General features: G+C 40.5%; 1 protein-coding gene across 1 annotated transcript; it reads right to left on the reverse strand.

The window, feature by feature from the left end:
• Nucleotides 1–282: 282 nt before the first annotated feature.
• On the reverse strand, nucleotides 283–25,021 carry ZC3H12C (zinc finger CCCH-type containing 12C). Its single transcript, XM_010016796.1, has 6 exons — nucleotides 24,944–25,021; nucleotides 18,607–19,373; nucleotides 4,696–4,835; nucleotides 3,456–3,690; nucleotides 2,443–2,549; nucleotides 283–1,679 (listed from the first exon to the last, which is right to left on the reverse strand). The coding sequence occupies exons 1-6, from the start codon at nucleotides 24,965–24,967 to the stop codon at nucleotides 283–285; spliced, it is 2,670 nt and encodes an 889-aa protein (XP_010015098.1). The 5' UTR covers nucleotides 24,968–25,021.
• Between the last annotated feature and the right edge of the window lie 576 nt (nucleotides 25,022–25,597).

Here is a 25,597-nt window from a genome sequence, read left to right on the forward strand (position 1 = left end):
CAGATTTTTTTTTTATATATATATATATATTAATTTAAACTGGAACATTTTCCAGATGTGAAAATAGCCATTTAAAAAATTTCAAACTAGAACACAAAATGTATCTGGTACTTCCGATGCATGGGGCTATACATACAGACTCCATGATACAGTATTTCACATAAACGGATTACTATATAACCTCCTTGCTGAGAAGGAGATCCCAAATGCTATTGTAGCAAACCTCCCTCAGCATTAGAGCTGAGCTGAAAACTACTAGACACCACAAAGATGCGTCATCTCTCAATAACCTAGCTGAGATTTCTCCATTAAGATGGCTGCAGCAAGCTGCTGAGCGTCCGTCACGTGAGGGTTCTTCTTCATAACGATCCTCACAAGATCAGGGGGGAAGATGTTGCAGAGGTTAATGTAAACCTTCTCCCGTGTGTCTTGGTGCCTGGAAGGGTCTTGAGGGATTCCACAGTAAGGTATACGCCAGGTCTGGTCCTGCTGTTCAGGTAAGCTTTGGAAGGCAAACTGCTCATAACACTGCTGTGTGGGGTTACTCGACAAGGAGTAGGTCTGGCGGTAGCCATATGCATCCATCCCGTAACTTTGCCTCTCCCAACTTCCAAGCCCATCTTGACCAGAATAAGGCTTTCTGTGTCTTAATGGAGAATTTTCATATAAACGTGAGTCTGAAATGCTGTCTATTCTTGTGGACACGAGGGCTCTCCCCAGATGCACGGTCTTGGTGTGTGATGAACTCTGAGATGCAGAGTAGTCATTGGGACAACTAGAACGAGCACCAACTGTTGGATGCTGTAGATGCACAGCCATGTACGGAATTGGAGGTTTGTGGTGATGCTTTGGTTCTTCATGACTATAGTTTTGCACTCGTGCAAGAGGCTCGTGGTAGCTCTGCAGGAAAGGCTGAGTGTTAAGGCGGCCATGGGGGTGCATATGTTGGCACTTCAAGTTCTCCTCCAGCTGTGGGTCAGGAGAACTCATGTAAGAACGATCGCTGTAACCCACGTATGAATCACTACTGCCACAGCTAACGCTCCCTTCGCTGCTGCAGTCAGAAGCTACAGAGCTAATCCTATAATCTGTGTCCAAGGAGAAGCGCCTTTCAGGACTACGTGGACCAGATACACTTAGATTTGAATATGCACTCAGCATAGAGTAATACCCTACATCCACAGGAGACTCACATTTTGGATACTGGTCATAAGGCATTGGTGTTACGTGATTTTTGGTTGCCATCATCACTGTAGGATACTGTCCCTGTGGTCTTTGATCCTGAGGTGGGAAGTGAACTCCGGATGGAAGGCCGTTAGTTAAAGGTGCAGTACTTTGGGGTTTTGCAGCAGAGGAACTTGGTATACTAACTAAAGAAGGTACAGACCTGGTTTCCAATTTGTTTTTGGTGGGAAGCTTTTCCTCCAAGTCTTGATAGACTTGAGTCCTTATACTAGGATCCGATTGCCTCTTTGGAGCAGCACGCTTCAGCTCACAAGTGCCATCATTTTTAGTGCTACAGGGAACACTATTGCTTTTTACCAGTCCTCCTTCACTTGTAGTTTTGGCAGCTGTGCTTCTAGACATGGCACGAAGTTCGTCAGCTACAGATCGTTGAGGCTGATTTCCTCTTTCTGGATGATAGTATTTGCATTTGTGTCCATACGTACATTTCTTCCCTATTAATACAAACATAAACAGGTAAAAAACTATAATCAACCAAGATCAAAATCTGTTAATCATCAAACAAAAAAATGTTTGTAATTTACATGTTTACTGATGCCTGAAGGATCTTGCAAATGGCTCTGTGCAACACAGGGTGAGATCTAAGATCTTCTCTCTTTGTATTGTGGGAAAAAGAGGCAGTGATAGCGTGCTGCAGCTAGTGCTCTGGGAATGCAGGCCAACATAACCAGCCACATCCTGAGCTGAACATGACACTGTCAGTGTGTCTGTACACAGCTGCTGTATTGGGCCAAGGAGATATACAGGCAGAAAACTTAAAAGGAAATTGTCAAGAGTCATAAGGCCAGCAGGTCTCAGCTCAGTCAAAATGGTGGTGTGCCTGTGGGGATGCTCAGCAGCTAAACTTCAGACAGCTCAGTCAATTTTCTGGAAGAAAATTACATGTCTTATGACCAAATCACATTATGAAAGGGCTTTCTTGAGCCTGCAGAATTTATTTGCTGTTTTGGATCTATTCCTATGAATGATGAATGAAGTTGCTCCTTTAGTTCAACTAGTAGATAGAAATGTTCTCTAGCTAGCACATGAAAAAAAATCACCTCACTTCCCACCATCAGCTCAGCATTTCAACCATTTCAACCAGTCTAAGACAACCATGTAAAAACCTCTGTTGAAAAGCTTTCATTTTTGGCAGTGTTAACATAAAGCAGGACCTTGTCCCCAGTGCACAAAACTTGACGAGTTAAATCAAATTACCATATGGACACGGTTGCTTCTTATGTTCTGGCACAATAGGCTTCTTCCTAAGAAAATTGTCCAGACTTGGCCCATGGCGGCCAAGAGGATCATCAGGAGGCATAAATCTATAAAGAAAAAAAAGCAAAACACATTATGAAAGCAAACAAGCCTTTTCATATTCCTCATGCAACGACCAAGAACCTCATGATTATGTCCTACACCATAACCTGCCATGCTGACATTGTTAAGCCTGAGTATTTTGAGAGGTGTTTTGAAATGCCACCTTTCTGCTGCAGGTACTATCCGAGAGATAAGTTAGAGAAACAGACTGTGTGGACATCCCTAGTCTGCTTCAGACACCTTTAGTTTAGCTCAGCTGACTGCTCTGTGGCAAAAAAAGCAGGGCTGCACACAAACTATTCCTAAATCAAAGTAAGGGCAGCAATACAAGCTTGAAACCCCACAACTAACTCTGCAAAACTGCTGATTGTTCAGGACTCTTGCACCAGCACCTAGGCACTCAAATCCAAGTGTCTGCTTGGGAGAGTACAAAGTCCCTCCCACTACAAGAAGCAACCAGTGGTAACTGAGTTGATCTGTATGCCAGGGTAGGAAGACACCATAGGTGGATCTAAGCAGACAGTTAAAGTAAAGACCTCCTGAGGGTCATTCCAACGTGGGTTTTTCTATGACTCTAGGATTAGGAGTCTAACTACCAGCACTCAAAAATGCGGGCTCAGTGTATCAAGAGAACTGGATTATTATACCATAGCGTGTATCAAATACACATTGGCATATACCAAAAAAGGAAAAAATACCATAAAAATTTAAAGATATTGTTATAAAAAAGCTCTATCAAAAATCAATGCTTGAGTACTTTTCATCAGAAGATCCAATCTATGATCCACTATTTCTCCTGTTTTCCCACATGTACCTAATGATTTGGGTGTAACACAGGAAATTCACACAAGTCTTCGAACTGTCCTTTCCTCAGTTATTGTAGTGGCACATACAAAGACAGAATGACTTACTTGTCATTAACAAATGAATACATCAGCAAGCGTTCATCTATGAACTTCTTCCATTCAGGTTTTTCATTAGCTAGATCCCTGTAGTTATCATTGGAAACAATGATGCCATCTGACTCAAAGGCCAACTTCACTATAAATCGGTCATCATAGCATACCACCCTTCTCCCTTGCACTCGGCGGGATGGCGTGAACACAAGAATCTTCTCCTTTTCTAATTTACGCAAGATTTCTTGATCTACAAAGAATAAGAATTGAAAGTTAAAAAGAAAGAGAAGAAAAATATGTTTGTTTAATCACCAGATTTGAGGAAGAAAATCCAAGCACTTAGGACTAAATATGATCTTTAAGGTCTCTTCCAACTTAGTTGATTCTACGATTCTATGTCTTAAGTGGTTATATTTCAGGAGAAGATGTCTGATATACGGTATTTGAAGTTACAGTCTGCAGCCAACTGGCAATACTTTCAAAAAAAAACCCACAAAGAAATTAAAACCTCCTGTTCCACACCATTTCTCTATGACTAACACAGGGGACCTTGTACACGTTCCTGTGGTTCAAAAGGAACGCTATTTATCAAAATGCCTGTGAAAAACTTCTCTCACTGAAGGGGCGTTTTTAAACATTACGGAATGTTTCAGCGAATAGGAGGGCTACACCCAAGTACAGCCAAGGATTTCCCATTACTGAGCTCCTTGGTACAAACAGACCTCTTCCATCTCTTTGTGGTACCCTGCAAGAAACATCTTCTGAAATAACTCCAGTAGCTCAGGTTAATGGGACTGTCTCATCTCTGCCCATACAGACACACATATTCCTGAGAAGGTGTCACTACTAGTACTCAGAAGGACTAGAAAAATCTGCATTCTGTACAAGCACTCTGGCTCTTCGTAAACATTAACAGCATCCCCTAAAAAGAGTTCTGATGTCATCTTGTAACCAACAGCAAATATGTGTCTTGGGTTGGTTTTATTTTTTCTTCTTTTTTATCTCCAGTAATACTTCAGAATGTATCTTACCTGGAACGGTTACATGTTTATATATAAGGTTTTATCAAATCCAAACAGTTTTCTCTCTAATCCTGCTAAATAAGCATACTTAAGATTTTATGTAGTTCCTTCTTATCCTACACAGTCTGCCAACCACCTATGCGAAAGCATTTTCTCCTTCTCTGTGTGGAATCTGGAGATCCCAAGCAACTCTGAACGATGGACTCAGGATACTAAGGTGGAACAGAGCTTACCTGTGATAAGAGCATCAGGTCTCGACTGTTCTTTCCTCCATGCTGGCACAAACACAGTAACATCCTTGTGGCCTCTTTCCAAAAACCAGTCTACTGCCAATTTGATTCCTCGACAAGAAAATACTTCTTTGTTCCCATGGCTGAAACACACATGAAACTTCCTTATTGTATGACTTTGCTTTTCTATGACCATCAATGGAACGCAGCGGAATGCTCCACAGCTGCTCTGTGGTTTCTAAAGGCAGCTGGGAGTCAGTCTGAGCCTTCCCCAAACACTACCATCACTTGCAAAATAGTGTGGGATGTTAAATCTGCCCAGCGTTTTTAGCACCTATACACAGATTCAGCAAGTAAGGAAAAATATAAGTAGGGAGCGTTAAAAATCCTCATAGCCCAACCAAAAGTATGGGGTATAACAGGCACCACAAAGACTCGATGAAGGAAAGCAGGAGGCCTGAAATACCAACATGGAAGAGTGCAATGTGTTTAGGAAATGCCAGCAGATGAGTACTGAGCACCAGTGTGCCTGGCAGCAGGGGAAAAGACAGCAGATCCCTGCTGCAAGGAGCTCTGTGAGGTCCCATCCAAACTATGAAAGAGACAGGAGAAGGTCTGCAAGCCCCAGGGGATGGCAGGCACTCTGCAGGATAGATAAGGCAAACTGGAGAGACTACCCAAAATCAACTTGACAAAACCTAAGAATTTGCTTAGTACTGTGCTTTGGAAGGAGAAATTAACTGTGCATTAAAAAATGCTGTGGAGAGGCAGTTAAACAGAAACTGATCAGACACAAGCAAAACAAAAGATGTGCATCTGTGGTGCAATAAATGTCTGAGGTAAGGCAAGAGACACAATTGTGTCATCTTCTAAAGGCAGATGAGTCCTCAGCCAACTTCTACAGCCAGTTTCAGGCATGACATATTACAAAAGACACAGATGAACTGGTAAGAATCCAAAAGAAAGTAAAATGAGACCTATGGGTAAAGGCTGAAGGAAGTGCACTTAGTTAATCTGGAGAAAAAAGGCCACCTGTGGAGGAACAAAACAATCTTCAATATATAGAAGTAATTAAAATAGAGGACAGTGATCAACCATTGGGTGTCTACGGAAAAGTTCCACTAGCAGGAGGCTGCAGGGCAGACTCTGTGAGGAGTTGTCTCCCGGCGAGTATGCCCAGCTCTAGCTGGGTCCACAACAGAGGACAAGGGAATGAGGAATACCAACGCTAGAGGAGGAGCAGGTACACTCCCAGAGAGACTTGCAGCCTGTGGAGAACAGGAAAAGTGCAAGAAAAGAGGAGAGAAAAACTGTGATATCCCAACCCCAACTGTGCACCACACAGGGCCTCTCTGAAGGGACCGAGCATCACCTGCAGCCACGACAAGGTGCAGGAGGGGTGGCTGGAGTGAGACTGTGATGGGGAAGTGGGGAGGAAGGGTGCCTGCAGTGCAGTGAGCCTCAGAAAAGGAAAGATGTTTTCCCCCCTGAAGTATTTTAATATTTGTCTTGTCTTGTTTCCCAAAACCTGAATCAGTAATTCAATATTTATGTTAACTGGCTATAAATTAAGTCGAATTCCCTAAGCTGAGTCTGCTTGGCATGCAACAGTCCTTGGTGAGTGATTTCCCTCCTGTTATTTTGACCCATGAGTTTTCTTATTTATGTTCCTCCTGTTTTCTCCCCTGTTCTGCTGGTCAGGGAGCAGCAGCCGACCCACCATAGTCACACTGGGTATGGGCAGGAATGTCCTTTTACTAGCATAAGGAACAATTAAGCCATACATTACAAAAAGCTTTCTACCTGATCAGTGGGACAGTCTGCCTATGGATTTTGGGATGTCCTCACTGGACACTTTGCAGAATGAGTCAGCTGGCTCCTCAGGCCAGTCTGGGCTCTCCATGCACAGGAAGAGACAAGCAACTTTTGTGAGGTCTCCACCAGCCCCACTGCTCCGTGTAGCAGAAGAAACACAAGAGCATGGCAGCAAGCCACCGCCTTTCGCTTGGCTAGCTTGTTGTGTATAGCAGGTATGCCACAATGTGCTTTCCAGAAAGAGAAAAGACAACTACTGTATCAGGGAGTGATTTGTAAAGGGGACAGTCTGATCATGGGATCCTAAAAGTTCCTCCTACTTGCATGTTTTGAGGTAAATAAAACCACGAGAAAGTTATTTAAAAACTTCTTTTTTTCAGTAGGACCATTTTGAAGTACCTATTTCCAGCTTCCTAAAGCACAGCTCTGCTCTGTGTTGATACTTTGAGACAGCTTGAGTAATTGTGCTATGGATGAAGTGCCACAGTGAGAAAGCACCAAAGTGAGAAAACATTTAAAACAATGTTCAGATTCCAAAAGCCTGTGAAGGAGGTGGTGTGAACCTGTCTAGGTGTGGAGAGAAAATGAGTCATGGATAACACCTCTCACAAAGCATCATCCTCAGCAGAGGCTCCGCTGAAGGCCCCAAACAAAAGGAAAAAAAAAAACAACCAAAACCCCAAACCAAACCAAAACATAAAAAACGAACAAAAAAGAGCAGGGGAAAAAAAAGAGCCCACTACCATTATCTGGATTTAAGTGATGAGGGACTGTGATACTTCCTCTTCTAATGATGCTGGAGCTGAGACCTGGAAACATATACTAAGATACTATAATTGTTGCTGGATATAATAATCAAAGTTTGTACATTTAGGCTGGCACAAGGTACTCCAAGGATAGTTTCAGTCCATCTTCTGTACCTATAAGGCTATTCTAGGAACATTGTAAGGAGCAAGATTGGGTTTTTATCTTGCTCTTTGTAAAGAAAATGAGAAAAATTAATTTCTCTCTATCATGTATACAAAAGCAGCAAAACTTACATGAGCTCATATAAACTAGTGCCTCTTTTCAAAACTTTCTAGTCTTCTCATGTACAGACAAAATGAGATTTAGTGTTAATTAGGCATAGGCACTATAGCAGTGATGAGCTTTGAGCATCTTTTCAGGGACGATAACACGTAACAGCAGTAATCTACAAACCACGTGCATGGCTGTAGAAAACAAATACAAAACACAGGCTTTTTTGACAGAGGTTTCTATTTTGATTGCAAGTCAGTGTAAACTGTTGTATTCTTTTGAAGGGTTTTAACAGGTAATTAACATATAGCAGCCTTCCAGTATCTGAAGGGGGCCTACAAGGATGCTGGGGAGGGACTCTTCATTAGGGACTGTAGTGGAAGGACAAAGGGTAATGGCTTCCAACTTAAACAGGGGAACTTTAGGTTAGATCTAAGGAAGAAGTTCTTCACAGTGAGGGTGGTGAGGCACTGGAATAGGTTGCCCAAGGAAGTTGTGAATGCTCCATCCCTGGCGGTGTTCAAGGCCAGGCTGGACAGAGCCTTGGGCGACATAGTTCAGTGCATGGTGTCCCTGCTCATGGCAGGGGGGTTGGAACTAGATGATCTTAAGGTCCTTTCCAACCCTAACTATTCTATGATTCTATGTATCTCCCTATCCTGTTTAGCTATGGTTATAGGCCTCTGCATTAATACATTCTCTGTTTTGAATGACAATATCATCCAATACACCGTTACACTGTAATGACACTGTAGTAATAAAAGACATAGTGATTTTTTTATTAGTCAGTTTCATACTACCTCATTATTTCTGTGTTTGTCTGCTTGAAAGAGTAGTTTCTTTGTGTATTTCGTAGCTTCCTATGAACACGAAATAAAACCATACACAGATACATCACATGGGTGTAGATGGACTAAGAACACCCTGAGAAGGGTTTGGGAGTGCTGGTTAAGGAGAAGCTCAACATAAGCTGGCAGTGCTGGGCTGCATCAAGAGGAACGTGACCAGCAAATTTAGGGAGGAGATTCTCCACCTCTGCTCTGCTCTCCTGAGAACCCCCCCTGCAGTACTGTTTTCACCTCTGAGGCCCTAAACACAAGAAAGACATGGACCTATTGGATTAAGTCCAGAAGAGGCCAAAGATGATCAGAGGCTGGAGCATCTCTCCTATGAAGATAGGCTGAGAGAGTTGGGCTTGTTCAGCCTGGAGAAGAGAAGGCTGCAGCGAGAGCTTAGAGCAGCTTCCAGTGCCTAAAGGGAGCTTACAAGAAATCTGGAGAGGAACTTTTTACAAAAGCATGTAGTGACAGGACAAGGGGGAAATGGCTTTAAACTGAAACAGGGTAGACTTATATTAGACATGAGGAAGAAATTCTTCACTATAAGGGTGCTGAGACACTGGCACAGGCTGCCCAGAAGAGTTGTGGATGTCCCATCCCTGGCAGTGTTCAAGGCCAGGCTGGGCAGGGCTTTGAGCAACCTGTGAATTGGAAGGTGGCCCTGCCCATGGCAGGGGTTTGGAACTGGATGAGCTTTAAGGTCCCTTCCAACCCAAATCATTCTATGATTCTACAATTTATGCACATGCACACACGCATAGAAAAAACAGCAAACAGTATTTCCAGACTGTCAAGTCTAACTAATCTCCCTGCAACAACACAGAATCAGGACACTTAATGTGCATTCAGTACTCAGTGGGCAGCCATACGGCCTCCTTCGCAAAGCGTGATACAAGAAGTTACTGTTCGTGCTGTCAGCAGGTCATGTGCAACCATAATCATACTGCAGTCCATTTTAAAACAGTTGGGAAGGGCTTGTTCCAGCTACTAAATTCCAGTGAAATCATTGTACTGTTATTACTCTAAATCTCCATGGTTTCAAATGGATAAAACCATTTTTCACTCCTGACAGTGAACAAGTATTTTGTTAGACCACATTTTAGAAACAGTATGCTTCTTCCCGTAAGGCTGAGAAACCATTTCAGGAATGAAATCTGGGCCTCTCTGAAAGAAGTGGACATTCTTGCCTATTGCTTTCCATCAGGCTGGAATTCAAGCCACACTTTTAGAGGCAGAGGGAGGACCAGGCAGTTCTCTTGCCTAATACAGACTATTACAATTCTTTCATCCAGAACGTCTTATATATACTTAAAGTACATTTCAACTCTACAAAACAGAAATGGGGAATGCGTTACAATCCACACAATTTTTTCTGCATTGCTGAGCAAAGGGATTTATAGCTTCTATAAATCTTCACTTTTTTTCCACTCCTTTTCAGACACGTCTAAGCTGGTATCTGAGTGGATATAAATTCCAAGAAATGCAAATGATTAGTGAGAAAGTCTGTAAAAAAGATGTGCAATTAAAATTTGTTCTTTTCTTCCATTTTGTTGTCATGCAGATCTGGTGCTCTTCTTTTTGTGATCTCTGTGCTTGATCAGCTTTATGATACATCATATGGTGAAAAGACTGAAATCATGCTGCTGCTTCTGACTTTTTTCCTTTTTTCCTTCTGAATAGTTGTAAAAAAGAGGAGAAATGTTTGTTTGTTGTTTTTTTTTTTTTTTGTCAAGAAACTTTCTTTTAAAAATCTCTTCCCAACTATTAGAAGTACGTAAAAGCTCAGATCAGTCAGGATGACAGCTGCAGCCCCGGTGCATATGGCTTTGGTTCTGCTTGCTGACTGTGTTTAACCTACCACTCTTAGTTGAAAGAAGATAAAGTATATTACTTAAGAATTACCTACTTCTCTTTCATATCATGCATGAAAGATTCTTTTTATCACTTTTATATTTGGCCTGTTGATAGCTGTGGTTTTATTTTTGAATGAAAAAAAAAAAAACCAAAACCCAAAAAACAAATACACCAACCCAAAAGCCCAACACTTCCTGAACAAAAATCAACCATTTTCTAGGCTAGGAGAGTTAGTAGAAAGTGGTAATACATCTGATAAGAACATGTTCATTTTCTCTGTCACCTTCCTAGCCACCAAACTAGATTATCAAGTGACTGTCTTGAAAAGAGCTGAGGTATACATTCCTAAAACACCAACTACTTACAATAGTTGCAAGACATAGGATGTGCTCTAATGCAATATTCAAATCAAGATGGAGCTCTCGGATTTTGAAAGCTACAGAAAACACACACATGAATGATAAGAAACATTAGAGCTGAGGTCTACAGTAATGTTCGTTGCATACACATACATGTTTTTACACAACTGAAATGTGTACACATCAATGCACTTCCCATGTAAAAGCATACTGATTAAAAGCAAGAACAACAAAATTAAAACACAGATCTGCCTGGTAAATTTAGAGAGTTACCAAATCATTTTCTTCTATCTTGTCACAGGAAAAGAACAGTGCTCAGTCCATAGCATAGAGATAAGAATTTCCACCCTGTATCACATTAGTGACTAATTAGCTGGCAGTGTGGTTTTGCCACTAGCCTATTCCCTTTTAAGTCTTTCCTTTTTTTAAGCTCTACTAATTCCCTGATCATGGAAATAATTTCTCTCAAAGCATTTCTCAGTAACCCAGCCTCCCATCAGTCCTCCATTTGTTCCTCATGTGTATATTGGTGCTGAGGCAAAGTGGATGAAAAGGTTCCCAAATGTTTGGGTTGTTGTTTTCTTGGTTTGTTTCACCTCCCCCCCCCCCATTAGCCCATGATAAATTACACCAATGTTTCAAAGTTTTTGAAGGAAAAAAAGCTTTGGAAGATGTAACACCTTTCAAAGCATCTTTTGTCTGTAGGGCTTCCAACACCAGGGCAGTCTACAGAGTATGGCAAGTGTGGTTGCCAGCTGGACATGCACACAGGTGTCTGGCTGAGCAAGAGTCATGCACTCAGCACCCAGAGGTCAAACCAGGCAAAGACAAGGTATACTCAAAGCTGCCAGTGACAAGCTCCTATCCACATGATCACTACTTGTTGGAAAAATACTTTTATCTATTCCTTGAAGTGACTTCTCAAAATAACCTAAGAGACTAGACAGCCAGTGTCACTGGAAGATGAATTTCTGGATCAAGGTATCAAGATAAATTGCATCTACTGAGCTCAGCAACGCACAATCTGGGAAGTTAATGCAGCTCAATTGTCAGTTTGTTAAAATACATATGCAATTAAACTGCCATATGAAAACTACATATGGCATAGATAAGACAATCAAACCATCCTTTGGTTGACACAATTTGCAGTTGTGGAAAAACTTCTATGTAGACAGGGTATCAGCAAATCTTTTACTATGGCCAAATTACCTGCTTCATGGTTAACACACAAGGACAAGATGCAGTTGCATAAACGGAGATATCTAATGCTGGTTAGGCACCTTTGGGTATCTCACACTTCCTGCAACTGAATGCCACTCCTGAATGGCACTGTGGTCCCTGCCACGTTTGGGAGGCCTGGGTGTATGCTTCTGATGCCACCAAGCACCCAAAACATCCATAGCTGGAGGGATGGCTGGGCATGAAAGCTGTAAAAAGATTAAGATACCTGTCTTGAAGGGAGTGCATTAAACTTAAAAGCAACCCCCCAAATCAGCATCTTCCTCTCACAAATAAAAATTAAGTATGCAGTGGTTATCTCACACTGCATTTTCCCTTATGCAATGAAGTACCATCAAGCACCATTTAAATACATAGGCCAAGGTTTTCCAAAAGGGGAACCTGAAGTGCATCACCTCCACGGCCTGGGAATCCTAAGAGTGAAGTCTTCAGAAGAACCTATTAGCTCAAAACAAGATCAACTGATTTCAACTTGCAAACCCAAATAGCAAATGATCAAAATACTTCAGTTCTTTTGCCTATATAATTCTGAAAGTGCTTGTCTAAAAATTATAATACAGCTAGTAAAATAGCCAATTACTTGCTTATCAGCATTATCTTCATGCTGTGCTCTCTGTAAGCACAACAAACTTCAGCCCATATGTTTTCAACAAAGTTGTATATACATTTATGTAAAATTTGAAACTAATTCTTTTTGCTGTCAGCAAAGAACATCTGAAGGCACCCAAGGTAGCCAGGGAAAACTAACAAATATGGAACAGAAGCAAATTAATAAAATAGTTAAAAGTTTTCCCATTGCCTTTACAAGAAAAACTCTGTTCCTTACTTCTTGGTGACCAAAGCCTGACTTTGATTCCAGTGAAATATCACAGCAATAAACAAATTTTAGGCCATTTTAAGCACCCCAACCATCTCCTTGAAAAGGACAAGCAAAGGAAAAGGACTGTGCAAATATGCTGCAGTGTATTTCTCTCTTCAGAAGGATCTCCCTCTCTCTCACTCAGGAGTAAAGGGAAGTCTTAAAGTGAATGGGCAAAAGAGAACCTCCAAACCTTGTTTCTGCTGCCTCATACAGAAACAGGACCTTCTCCCCTCCACTCCAGACTGCAGAGGCTCAGCTGAGGAAGCTGGTTGTTCATGAAAAGCAAGTCCAAGAACACACTGGAGGACAGATGTAGCTGATGATCTGGCAGTGCTAGATGGACGAAGATCACCATCTTTTGCCTACCTCAGTTATGTAAAGAGAAACTTTAGGGTAACTTAAATCTCACACACAGGGATACAGAACTACTATTGACTGAAATGTGTTACCTGTCTAGTATCTATGTTGTGCAGTTTACACTAAATAAAGGTCCTATGTGCATTTTTATGTCAATGAACAAATGCCTTTCTTAACTCATATGAACTAAGGTTCTAAGTGAAGATTTTGCACCACAACATCATTATCTACATGCAAAAAACCCCACCCTATGAAGCCGGGCTAGAGCTACACAGTTCGCTGGAAAGCTGATAGGTATGGCACGATGGAAACCTGGGACCTACCCCTTAGTCCAGCCTCACTCTCAGCTGTGGGAAGTGTCTATCAAGAGCTCCACAGCTGCTCCAGGCAATTTGCTGTTCAGCTCTGATTTTAAGTTTACATACACACACACACAGAAAAAAATCAGTCTCATCTATAAGAGTGTTCTAACAAAAGGCTTTGTGTGCATTAGGCTTAAATGTGTAACCATCTTTCGTCTTCTGGAAAGGGATTAAGTCAATACCATGAAAGCTAAAGTAACAAAAGAACTAGACCGGATTTGAAGTATCCCATTGAAATTAAATGACAATTCTTCAAGTCATAACCCGCAAAAGCCACCTTTCTGCTGTTCAGTTGAAAGATGGAGTATGCTTTGTTTAACTACTTCAACCAATCCATATTCTTTTGCTAATACTGCAGCTTTAAACTTGAAATACAAACGATGCACCTAATCGGCCATTTTCAGTTTAACGTATGAATGACAAGCAATGCCACGTCCAAGTATAAGAAGAGCTTTCTAAGCATTACCAAAAGGCAGATAAATAGAGGGGGGTGTGTATCTTGGTGCAGTGGTTTGGTTTTTTGTTGGGTGTGGGTTTTTTTCTGTTTTATTTTTTTGTTTGTTTGCTTTTTTAACTACAGTTTGCTAAAGCAGCTTGTCTGGAACATGAGCAATCACCAGACTAAATCAGCACACATGCTGGCTCTGGCTGGCCAGAGCAAGTTATTCTGGCCCAAGCCTTGTTCTGTGCTGCCCTCAAGGACACCACAAATCCACCCATCATCAGCTTACTAGATGCAACCAAATATGAACATCCAGTCACGTAATCAGATATATCCTTCCTCTCTTGTGTCACACCTAGCTGCTCTCCCACCCACAAAAACATTGTGTTTCATTTACAGGTCTAATGGAAAAATAATCCTTTCAGATTACCCTCCCCACCCTTCTGAATTAGGAAGCCGAATCAACTCATTTTGCAGCCATGCTGTTACTAGATAAGATGCAGGTAGGAAAGCATCCCTGGCAGCAAGACAGAGGCAAGGTGGAAAGTAAGTCACTCTGCATCACTCATTAGATGCTTTGTGAAACTGTGTCCTTGATTACTCATGCAATGGAGAGACAGGGCAGCATAGAGTGTTTTATCCTTCCAGAAGAGACAGCTATTTCATCCTACTTGTATTATTTGACACCAGTCACCTCAACCTTCTCCACAAAACTTACCCCTCTCCCCCATACATCTTTTAAAGGAAAAAATAGCAGTTCTTATCTAGAATAATTATAATAGTAAATAGTATCATCAAGTATGTGTATTACAACAGGGCAGTAAGAATATAGATCACAGTCTACACATTTCTGTCAGAACATACGAGGCGTGTCCCAAGAATCTCTCTTGAGAAACTATCTACAGTCTTGCTCAGGGCACAGGCCCATATCCCTTTAGCAACAACAAAGTGAACTCATTGGCCACATCTTAGAAAGGCAAAGAGGAAAGAAAGGAATAGACTCTGTCAAGCTATAGGAGCCACGAAATTTGGCAGAAATTTGAACAGGGTTGTATGAACTGCAGGTAAATTCCTGTATCTCCCCCACTGCTTTGAACATTGTTCTTACACATGTAAAAGCTAAAATGTTTCCTTTTTAGGTATTTAAAGTGCTTATTTACTATTACCTATTTTCTTGAAAGTGAAAGGACAGATCCTGTTGGTAAGCAACTTGGTTGCACAGCTGGTGTCAGCAACAGAGACTAGTCTCTTACAAACATGGGACTGGCTTTCATATCAAGGACTGATTTCTAGGAAAAGGTGGGATCCACTTGACCAAGCACAACAAAAACATCTTTGCCAACTGGCTGACCAAAAGCAGAGCTGAAGTGTCTTTGCCAACAGGCTGGCCAAGACAGCAAGGTATGAGCAATTCAGGAAGTTTATGGAATGTATTGATGCTAACGTAAGATGAGTGACTGAGGACCCAACAAGGGAACCTTCTAGATCTCATACTTACAAACAAGGAAGAGCTGGTCAGAGATGTGAAGGTCAGGGGCAGCCTTGGCTGCAGTGACTGTGCATGGTGGAATTCAAGATCCTGTGAAGAAAGAGCAGGGCAAAAAGCAGGATCACAACCCCAGATTTCAGGAGAGCAGACTTTGGCAGGTTCAGGAGGATCCCATGTGATATGACCCTGGAGAGAAGAGGGGCAGAGGAGGGCTGGTTGATTTTCAAGGATCACCTCCACCAAGCTCAAGATTAGTGCACCCTGATGTGCAGGAAGTTGGCCAAAGGATGATGACAAGACTGTCCCTCAGCAAAGGTCATGGAACACTAAAATGGGACATTCCCAAGCTGGTGGGCCCTGATGGGGTGCACTAGGGAGTGTTAAGGGAGCTGGCTAATGACATTGCAAGGCCACTCTTGTTAATCTTTGACAGAGTGTGATGAATTGGGATGTTCCTAAGGACTAGAGGAGAATAAATATTCCTTCTATCTTCAAGCAAGGCAAGAAGAATAACTCAGGGAACTACAGGCTGGTCAACCTCACCTTGATCCCCGCTAATGCTTCTGGAAGCCCTTTCCTAACAAATAATGTAGATTGGGTGAAGGTGATTTGGAACAGTCTGCATGGATTTATGAAGGGGAAATACATCCGACCAACCTCACAGTCTTCTATGGTAGAGATGACTAGCTCTGTGGATTAGAGCAGTGGATGCTGTAGCTGTAACAAAGCTTTTGATGCTGTCTCTTGTAACATCCTCACTGACAAACTAATGAAGAAAGGGCAAGATAAGGGGACAGAGAGGTAGACTGAAATCTGGCTGAACTGCTGCACTCAAAGGGTTATGATTAGAAGCCTAAAGCCGAGGTGGAAGCCAGTGTTGGTGTACCCAGGGATTGATACTGGGGCAAGCATTGCTTAACATCTTTGTTAATGACCTAGATAACGGGACAGAGTGCACCCTCAGCAAGATTGCAGAGGATGAATGACTGGGAGGAGTAGTACACCAGATGGGTGTTCTGCCATTCAGAGGAACCCTGGCAGGGTGGAGAAACAGGCCAGCAGGTACCTCACGAAGTTCAACAGAGGGAAATGCCAATCTTGCACCTAGGACTGACTGACACCACACATCAGTAGAGGCTGGGGGCCAAACAACTGGAAGCAACTCTGCAGAGAAGGACCTTGGGGTTCTGATGAACACCAGGCTGACCATGAGCCACCAATGTTCATTTTCAGCACAGAAGGCCAACAGCTGCTTGGGCTGCATTGGGAAAAGCGTTGCCAACAGGTCAAGGGAGGTGATCCTTCCTCCTGCTCAGCCTTGGTGAGACATCTGGAATGCCAGGTTCAGTTCTGGGCTCCCTAGTAAAAGATAGACATGGACAATACTGGAGAGAGTGAAGTGAAGGACAATAAAGTTAGTCAATGGTCTGGAGCATCTGCCATTCAAGAAGAGGCCAAGAGCAGGGACAGGAGAAGAGAAGGCTCAGGGAAATCTTACCCATGTGTATGAACACCCGATGGAGGGAATAAAGAGAAGAGAAACTCTCTCACTGGTGTCCAGCGATAGGACAAGACACAATGGGTACAAACTAGAATACAAGAAGTATTGCTTAAACATAAATAAGTCCTGTAAGTCTGTATTGACTTACAGTGAGGGCATTCAAACACTGGCTTACAGAACAGGTCAAGTCTCCACCCTTGAAGACGTTTGAAACCCAATTTCACATCGCCTTAAACTGACACTGCTCTATGCAGGGAACTGGACTAGAAGATCTCCAGAGGTCCCTTCCAAATGGAATTATTCTGTTATTAAGTTTGGCAGAAGACATACTAATTTGATTCTTGGATACAGGAAGACTGCTGCATTAATAGATAGATCTAATCTGTTTTAAGGCCCTGCAGCATGCAGAGCCTGCATTCATATTTGGCTCATTTTATGTAGGTAGTCAAGAAAGTAAACTGATCATAGGAAGGCAGGTCCTGAATATTTATGCTAACACTGAATAAACATTAAGGAAAGGTGACTGATCTGGAGCTACTTCTGGAATGTGTTCAGTGCAATTTGTGGAAGAAGTTGAACCTAAGTCCACTCACCAATTCTGAGCTCTGCTACCTAGCTAGAACTGTCTTGGGTTTATGTCAAATACAATCTAAACCCATTTTATAGTCTGGATAAATTCTTGGTTGAGTACCAAAATAGTGTTTGTTCAACCAGACATACTTCCTTGCCAGCTCAAACTGAACAAGAAGATTAGGAATAACTCATGAGGTAGAAAGAACTCCCAGAATACCCCACTTACGAAGAAGCAATATACTTGCTTTATAGGCTAACACATCTACTTAAATAAACAAAACCAATAATACCAGCATAAATGAGAGCTGTATTTAAATATAATTTGAAAAAGGCTCATTTAAAGGTAATTAACTTGATTAGGAGCTAAAAAACTCTGGGCCTTTAGCCCAGAAATGAACTTATATTACTAAGCTAATCAAAACCACATCAAGACTAAAATTGACCTTCTAAACCATGGTGCTAGTAATCAGATATTCCTTATGAGTTACCCAATTAGTTACTAATCAATTTGTCATTTAATCATTTATATAGCCATAAAAAAAACCCCATCTCAGTGTGTCTCTCTGCCATTTCCTTCTCTCTCTAATCACCTATGAAGCATGAACCTCTTGCCTCCTCACAGTCAAGTTTCTTGCTATGCACCTAGATAACTGGGGTCAGGATGGGTGAATGCTGTAGGTAAATGTGTCATCTGTGGGCATGTAAAAGAAAGCCTAAAGCACAGCAATTTCACTAATTAATGGCAATAAAACCTAACTCCAAATCTGATAACCAAGACCAATTTTACAGACAGATCAGTTATTGTAGAATAGCCTATCAAGGAGAAGTATCCCTTAAGCCACTATATTCTAAATCACTCTTTCAAGGAATCTTACATTTGCTTTAACCTCCTGCATGTAACTCGATACACCAATTGCCTATAGCAGGGGTGCCTACCAAAAATTAAGTAAGTACTAGACCAGCAGCAAGAAGGACAGATTTGACAGCTGCCTACAAAGGGACACTGGCATTAACCTATGGTTGTTCTAACTGCAAGTATAAATCACTGGGCTCTTAGAGACCTCCAGCCTGATTACAAGATTGGCATACTGTGTTGACATCAAACACACTTGCAAGAGAGGTAATTATTCCATTTAGTGCTTGAATGGGACAAAATCATTCTGCTTCCATTTAAATATAAAAGCAAAAGCTTAATGGTCACATACCTCATTGCAACATTGCTGCCATCAATAACTATTGGCCTCAGGTTGTCACCATCCTCTGTCACATCCTCCTGCAGTGGAGACTCTGACCTCTGAGACTCTATGGAAGACGCTTCACGCATTACACTAGTGTTAGCATTAGCTACAGTCTGCTCAGTCTCAGTTTTATTCCCAAGTTTGACAAGTTCTCCCAAAATATCATTTATTAAAGCATCAGTACCAAGTTTATTTAGTACAAGTTGAACCTGCTCTTCAGAGTAACCCAACTTAAGTGCAAACTCCAGTTTGGTTTGATATTCTTTGACCACATCAGGGGGCTTTCTGACCTCCTTAGGTACTATCTGAGCCTCTTCTATCCTAAAGTCTTGCAAGATTTCATTTCTTTTTAGTATATGAGGCTCTAGGCAAGGAGATCGGCACACTGGTCGGTGAGTCTTAGGCAATAAATGTGATTCTGATGCAGAATTATTCAGTCTTTCTGAATCATTATCAGAATTTGTGCTTTCTTCAGAGTCACAGCTGGAACTTCCAGAAGTCTCTTCAGATGCCTCCTTGTCCACATCTTCTTTCCTAGAATTAACCTTATCCATTGTTGGCTTCTCCGCCATTGACCAGGGTACAATTGCATTTATTTGTGTGCCAGAGTTCCCCACATAAAGGTGGCCTAAGTCATGCCCTAGATGATCCTTCAAGCCCATGAAGCTGCTGCATGTACTTGACTCCACTTTGCTGTTTTTCTTGTATTCCTGAATATAAAGTGTTCCGTATTCCTAAAGAGAGAACAAAAACGTTGCAACTGGTTACACATATTACTTGTTTTGTGTTTTCTTTCTGCTTCCTCAGAACTGCATTTATTCTCTCCCAGCAGAGAAATGTGATTTATTTTCAAAAAACTTTTCCTAAGGAGCATCCATAGCTAAAGGGATAAACAACTGATCATTTTTTTCTGTATCAAGTGCTTTTACTTAAACATTTCTAGAAATGGATTTATGAAAGAATAGGAAACCAAAGACTGCAAGTTTACCTACTGTAATGCAGACAGAAGTAAGCCGCAATTTAGAGGAACCGAGATATTTCTTGTAGCTTAAGACAGTATTGTAACAATGAAAAAAAAGAATTAAACTATAAAATACAAGTACCGCAAAAGCATTTTTAACTAAACACCAACTCTGTTGAACAAAGAAGAATTAGCATAGTACTAGATCAGCTGGCTTATTAAGACATTATAACATGTAAAATGTATTAGTAACAGAAAACATGATTAAATAAAAACTTATGGCCCTAAAAGACACTAGCAGTTCAACTGAATACACTCAAAACTATCTCTGAATTCCCTTAAAGGGTGGTAATTAAGTCAAGAAAGACTAACTGCACTCAATGGAGCACTGCATTACAAACACATACAGCATTTAGAAACATGGATTGATCTAACGGCCAATAAAGCCAATGGAAGTCTTTGCACTGACTGTAACAGAACATTTGTCAAGCCAACAAGGCAACAAAATTAAAGGCTGATTTAAACTCTTGGACTAGACCTGTGCAAGCCTTTTGCTGAATCCAAACTATATAGAGAGACAAGTCATGTAGGAAGAACAGAAGAGGAAAAGTTGCCATTTTCTGAACTTCATATACTTGCCACGTCAGTTTTTCTGGAGGAATTTTGCATAATGGCAGTTATATACAGAATTTAACTACCCATTTCATCACAAGGATTACTACCACAACTTACATTTAAAGGCAGATTGCTCCCTCTCTCCCTTCTGTTCTTTTAAACAGGAATCTTTGCTAACTGCTTCAAATAAAGAAACTAAAAGATAAATGATTTTCATAGATAAAAATGGACCATATGGACCAATTGTACTGCAAGGTTACCATGAAAATGAAGAATTTACATTAAGAGAAGACTATGGAACAAAGAGTTCTTTTACACTTCCATCTTGCAAGGGAGAATATTAGAGTAAGATACAGAGTCAAAGGATTTCACTTGAACTTGACAGATATATTACAGACACAAATTTCATCAACGACAATATACTGAGAAAAAATACTATGTTAAACAGAATCTCTTGATCTATACTAATAGATTACAGGTATGTCTCAGGAACAGCCAAAATCTGTCAGGAAGTTCATTAACCCTCCCATCCCCTTTATGTTAGCATTTAAGAATGACCCAGTATTTTTAAAATACAGTGTACTTTCCTCTTCTTGGAATAAAGATCCGAGAGCGCACAAATGAGAAACTCATCCAGGGGCAAGACCAGAGAGAATCAAGCAAAGAAAATCAGTCTATGGTTCAGTAAAAGCAGACTCCATAGACACTGAGTGCCAAGGCATCACCACTGTGGTGGAGCATTTTGACTACAGGGCACAAAACCTCACTTTACCTAAGCATTTCTAGTTCAGCTAAATAAATCCATCACTAGTGTTTTCATCTCCAATACCTTAATCCAGGCAAGACGCATCAGAAAGAAAATACTTTAAAGTTTTATTTAGATCTGACCTTGTTAGAAGGCAGTAGGGCTGTAATTCATATGTAGATCAATGAATATTACTTCCTCAACTCAAAGCTTTAAGATTTCAAGTAACACCACAGATTATAAACAAGAATTTAGGAAATTAACCTTTTCACACAGTGATTCATTAACTAATGTAATGCACTTGATAGCACAGCGCTAATAGCAAATTACACCAATACCCCAATAAAAAGATACAGTTAAAAACCCAACACTGTGGCCTTCACAGCACTGACACCAACAAAAATAAAAAATTAAATAAAAAAAAATCTCAAACAAGAAATCCCTATTGGAAGCGACGCTGCTTAGCAACCAGCCTTTAGTTGCTAGGATGCGCTCCTTTAACATACCATCATGAATACTAGCACAACGAAAGAATAATTTGGTATGAACAAAAGCCCATGAAAGAGAGCGGGACTTAAGTGCGTCTGGTTTCCCCTCGGAGAACAATGCAGCTGCCAAACCGATCTGGAAGCCCCGACATCATTGTTCCACCAACCCCACAATCTGCTCTGACTCGAGGAAGTCTAGTTAATGGGCAACACACTTAAGCTGGACTGAAAAGTTGAGCTGGCTCATGTACCACCACCACAGAATACAGGGAGATAATGGGTCACTGCCTAAATCCGTGTACTGTGAAATGTCATTTTAGTACTGAAGTGAAAGTAGAGGGAGGGTTTTTTTGGAAGGGGGGAAGAGAAGGTTGCATATTAACAGCATGGAATAAACAAAGCTTGAAGTGCATAGATCAGAAAGAGGATTTTAGTTTTTTTTTTAGTGTTAGTTAAAATAATACTTAAGTCATTCTTCAGTCACTTCTTCCTTGAAGTTTAAGTGCTTTATAGCAACTGTAACTGCAACATTCTCCACCTCTGAATCCACCCAGGGATTCAAAGAAGTCACTAGCATATGAATATGTCTGAAGATCACGCATTATATGAAACATACTTTAGATGATTTGCACATCAACTGCATAGGAAAAATGACCGTAAACTGAGCTTTGTCCATTGTTCGGAATGTATACATAATCAGCCTCACAGCTATCTATTAAGTCTCCTGTCAATCTCCATCTTGAGCCAATATATAATTGCTTCTTTTGTACAGAACTCTACTGTTTTTCTGAAAGTAAAGAATAGTTATTACCCTAAAGAACAGGGTAATAAGAGCAGCAGCTTTAAAATCTGCCACAGTATACAGCCACCACACTATTGCTTTAAAAGGGTAGTTGAAATGATGTTTACACTCATAAATCCAAAGCTAAAGATTTCTGAAATAGTTTTACATGAGCAGTACACTATTCCTGGCGTCTGGCCTAAATCCTGCATCCAAGCTGCATTTATTTTCAGACAAATTTTCAGAATGTCTGTGAACTTTGTACATCATATGTATCTCTTTAAAATGCTAGACTTTGGAGCTTCTGACATGATGTCCTTTATGAGATTCATTGATTAGAACCATGAAAATCAGATGTCACTGTTGAACACTGTTGGAATTGATTATTTTATCTTGATTTGGTTAGTGAAAAGCAACATGTCAGCCAGTCTATTTGAGTTAATTTGTACCCCAAATAACCACTGGCGTACCTATATATAGGACAATGAAGCTCATGAAAACCAGAAAAGGTCATATTTATCTAAGGAGTAACATCAGATAAGAACTCCTTGCACTCTTTATTTACAAAGACTCTCATTACACACATATGGTTTTAAAGTATACAATGCAATATAGCTTAGAAAAATATCTGCTATCAATTCTGACTCAAGTGAGAGCCAAACAAACATTAAAAAAATCTGACTGGGCAGACTTCAACCAGAAAATTATTGACGAGAAAGTCTCCAACTTTTGGTTATGCTCCCACAGCCGAGTAATAGAATTTTTATTTATGAAAAAATTAACAAAACTGGTAACTCCCGATTCAGACATATGTATGACAACGTATGTTTTAAACTATATCCTATTTAAAACAATAGTACCTCACACTAGGTTCACTGTTAAAGGCCTAAAATACTGTATTACTGAGTCAAAGACATTTATCAAGTATAAATGTAATACTCTTGGTGAGCACTGTGCTACTGCATTGTAGAAATGTTATCTTTTCCCATTTCTTAGAAGTCACCATTATTTTCCACTAACCATTAATCAGACCATTAATTCACCTTTGTACAAAGCAGAAATATTTCTCAAAGGGATGTGGGCAAGTACATCATCTAATCTTTTAATATTCAGAATATTTTCCACTTATAACTGAGCACAAGAAAAGCAATTTAATGCAAATTTAGTACACAGAGGAAAACAACAAAGAGTAAAACAGTGTCATGTGGCGCAGTGTAACAGAGCTTGTGTATTCTCAAAAGACTACCAAAAGTTTCTGAAGATACATTCTACAGTGAAATAGTTCAGCCTATTTTCACACAGACTTCTTCCTGAGTCTTCTAAACACAAAATGGAAAATATTGAAATCACAGTTTGCTGAAACACTGTTGTTACTTGTCACAAATAGAAGTGCAGAGCTGATCAGAAAATAAAAAAACCTGAATGTATCTGTTATCTAAATGATAAAGATACTGCAACAATGCAAATAAAATAATGAATATGTAATAAATACCTACTGCTAGACTTCTTCCCGAGTCTTCTAAACACAAAATGGAAAATATTGAAATCACAGTTTGCTGAAACACTGTTGTTACTTGTCACAAATAGAAGTGCAGAGCTGATCAGAAAATAAAAAAACCTGAATGTATCTGTTATCTAAATGATAAAGATACTGCAACAATGCAAATAAAATAATGAATATGTAATAAATACCTACTGCTGTAGTTTCTATGTATTTAATTACCATTGTATTTCAGCGAGTGCTGTTGTCTGCATCATTCTATCCAACAAAGGAAGGATGTCCCATTGAACAGATTGGTTAATGCTCTGGGGCAACAGATGTCTACTGGAACTGCAGGAGACCAGCAACTGGTGGCCTGCCCATCTTCTGAAAACTTTCAATAGACTCATGCATATGTTCACACAATAGGGCATGTGGTAGAAATGCAAACCTCTTTTTAACCCTTTTATATGCTCTCTTTATATATGAAGGTCTTTGTTTTGTTTTTTCTTTTTTCTTTACAGGATCCTTGGAACACAGGCTCATGGAGTATACAGTGTTTGTTCTTCAGCCTAACATCTGAACTCAAAACATACGACAGATTAGAAACTTTATAAAAATAGCCAGGCTAGATCTGACACACTTAAGAATAGCTTTCAAAGCACAAAATCTTTGACTGGAACATGTTCGCATCTGACAGCATCCTCATGCTCTATTTTGCAGTACAGTATCCTCAGATAGCCTGCAATGGATCTCTTCCTATTTTCACAAACACAGGAGATTGCACACATTGTATGGTATAACGGAAAAGATGTTTGATTATTTCTTTTCTTAAAAGTTTTTTCGACCAGTCACAAATTAAAGTAAGTAATAGCTTATTCGCAAAAAAGGGTAAATACCTCTAACTTAAAGTTGAAACCTCCCTTCTCCCAGGGGGGCTTGAGGACAATTTGTTCTGTTGATGGCTATTGCCTACTATTTTCAAATTCTGGGAAATACACCATGCTTTTGAAAGTTCCTTAATAGAATACACTAGGTGAGATTATTGCTCTTTAATATACTTATGTCTTCAGGCAAAACTGGTTTTCTTTCCCTCTTTTTCCAAGAGACACCCAAAGTGTGCAAACCTCAGCCGACACACACGCTAGCTACGTTGTCCAAATGCAAACTGATATGCTGAAACACCAGAAAGGTGAAATGTCCCATTTCTGCAGAGAGAAGCCCATATACTTACGTTCGCTGGAAAACACACAGACATTGGTTTCTTGTAGCTGTTCCAGAAGCAACTCCTTAACACGATTTCAGCTGCAGACTTCAGGCAAGCGAGCAGAACAATGAATGGACGAACAGATGGACCCACGATGTCTTTGCTTAACCTATTACTGAGCGGACGTGGAGCCAATCACGACCCGCAGAGCTCACAATTAGTTGGCTGGGCAGATGCAAGGCAACCTCCCTACCCTGCATCAGGTTCGGAGGTTTCTAAGATAAGCAAGTTGATGTCATTCTCAGGGTCTGCCCCGGGCAGCATGTGTATTAACGAGGGGTGTGCAGCAACAATAGGCCATACAAAAGAGACTAGCAGGCAGCTGCTGTATGAGAGCCAGAGTCATTAGGGAGCAGGCTGCCAACAAGAAACACCTGGCTTGGGCAGACTTCAGCTTCTCCTCATTGTTTCTAATTCATGAAACAAAGAAAGGAATTATTTTTGAGTAGTAAAACTTGTGAGTTCCTATTAAAATATATCAGTCTTAAGGAATATAATCCCTTCTCTGATGGAAACAAAAAGTTCTTTGTAAGGAAAAATATGAAAGAGAAAGAAATCTATCGGCAGCTATTGTAGTTCCCTTTTCTTGTTAGCAAAATTAATCTTACTGGTATAAAGTAT

Source organism: Nestor notabilis, unplaced genomic scaffold (assembly GCF_000696875.1).
Source record: "Nestor notabilis isolate BGI_N333 unplaced genomic scaffold, ASM69687v1 scaffold7726, whole genome shotgun sequence".
NCBI lineage: Eukaryota > Metazoa > Chordata > Aves > Psittaciformes > Psittacidae > Nestor > Nestor notabilis.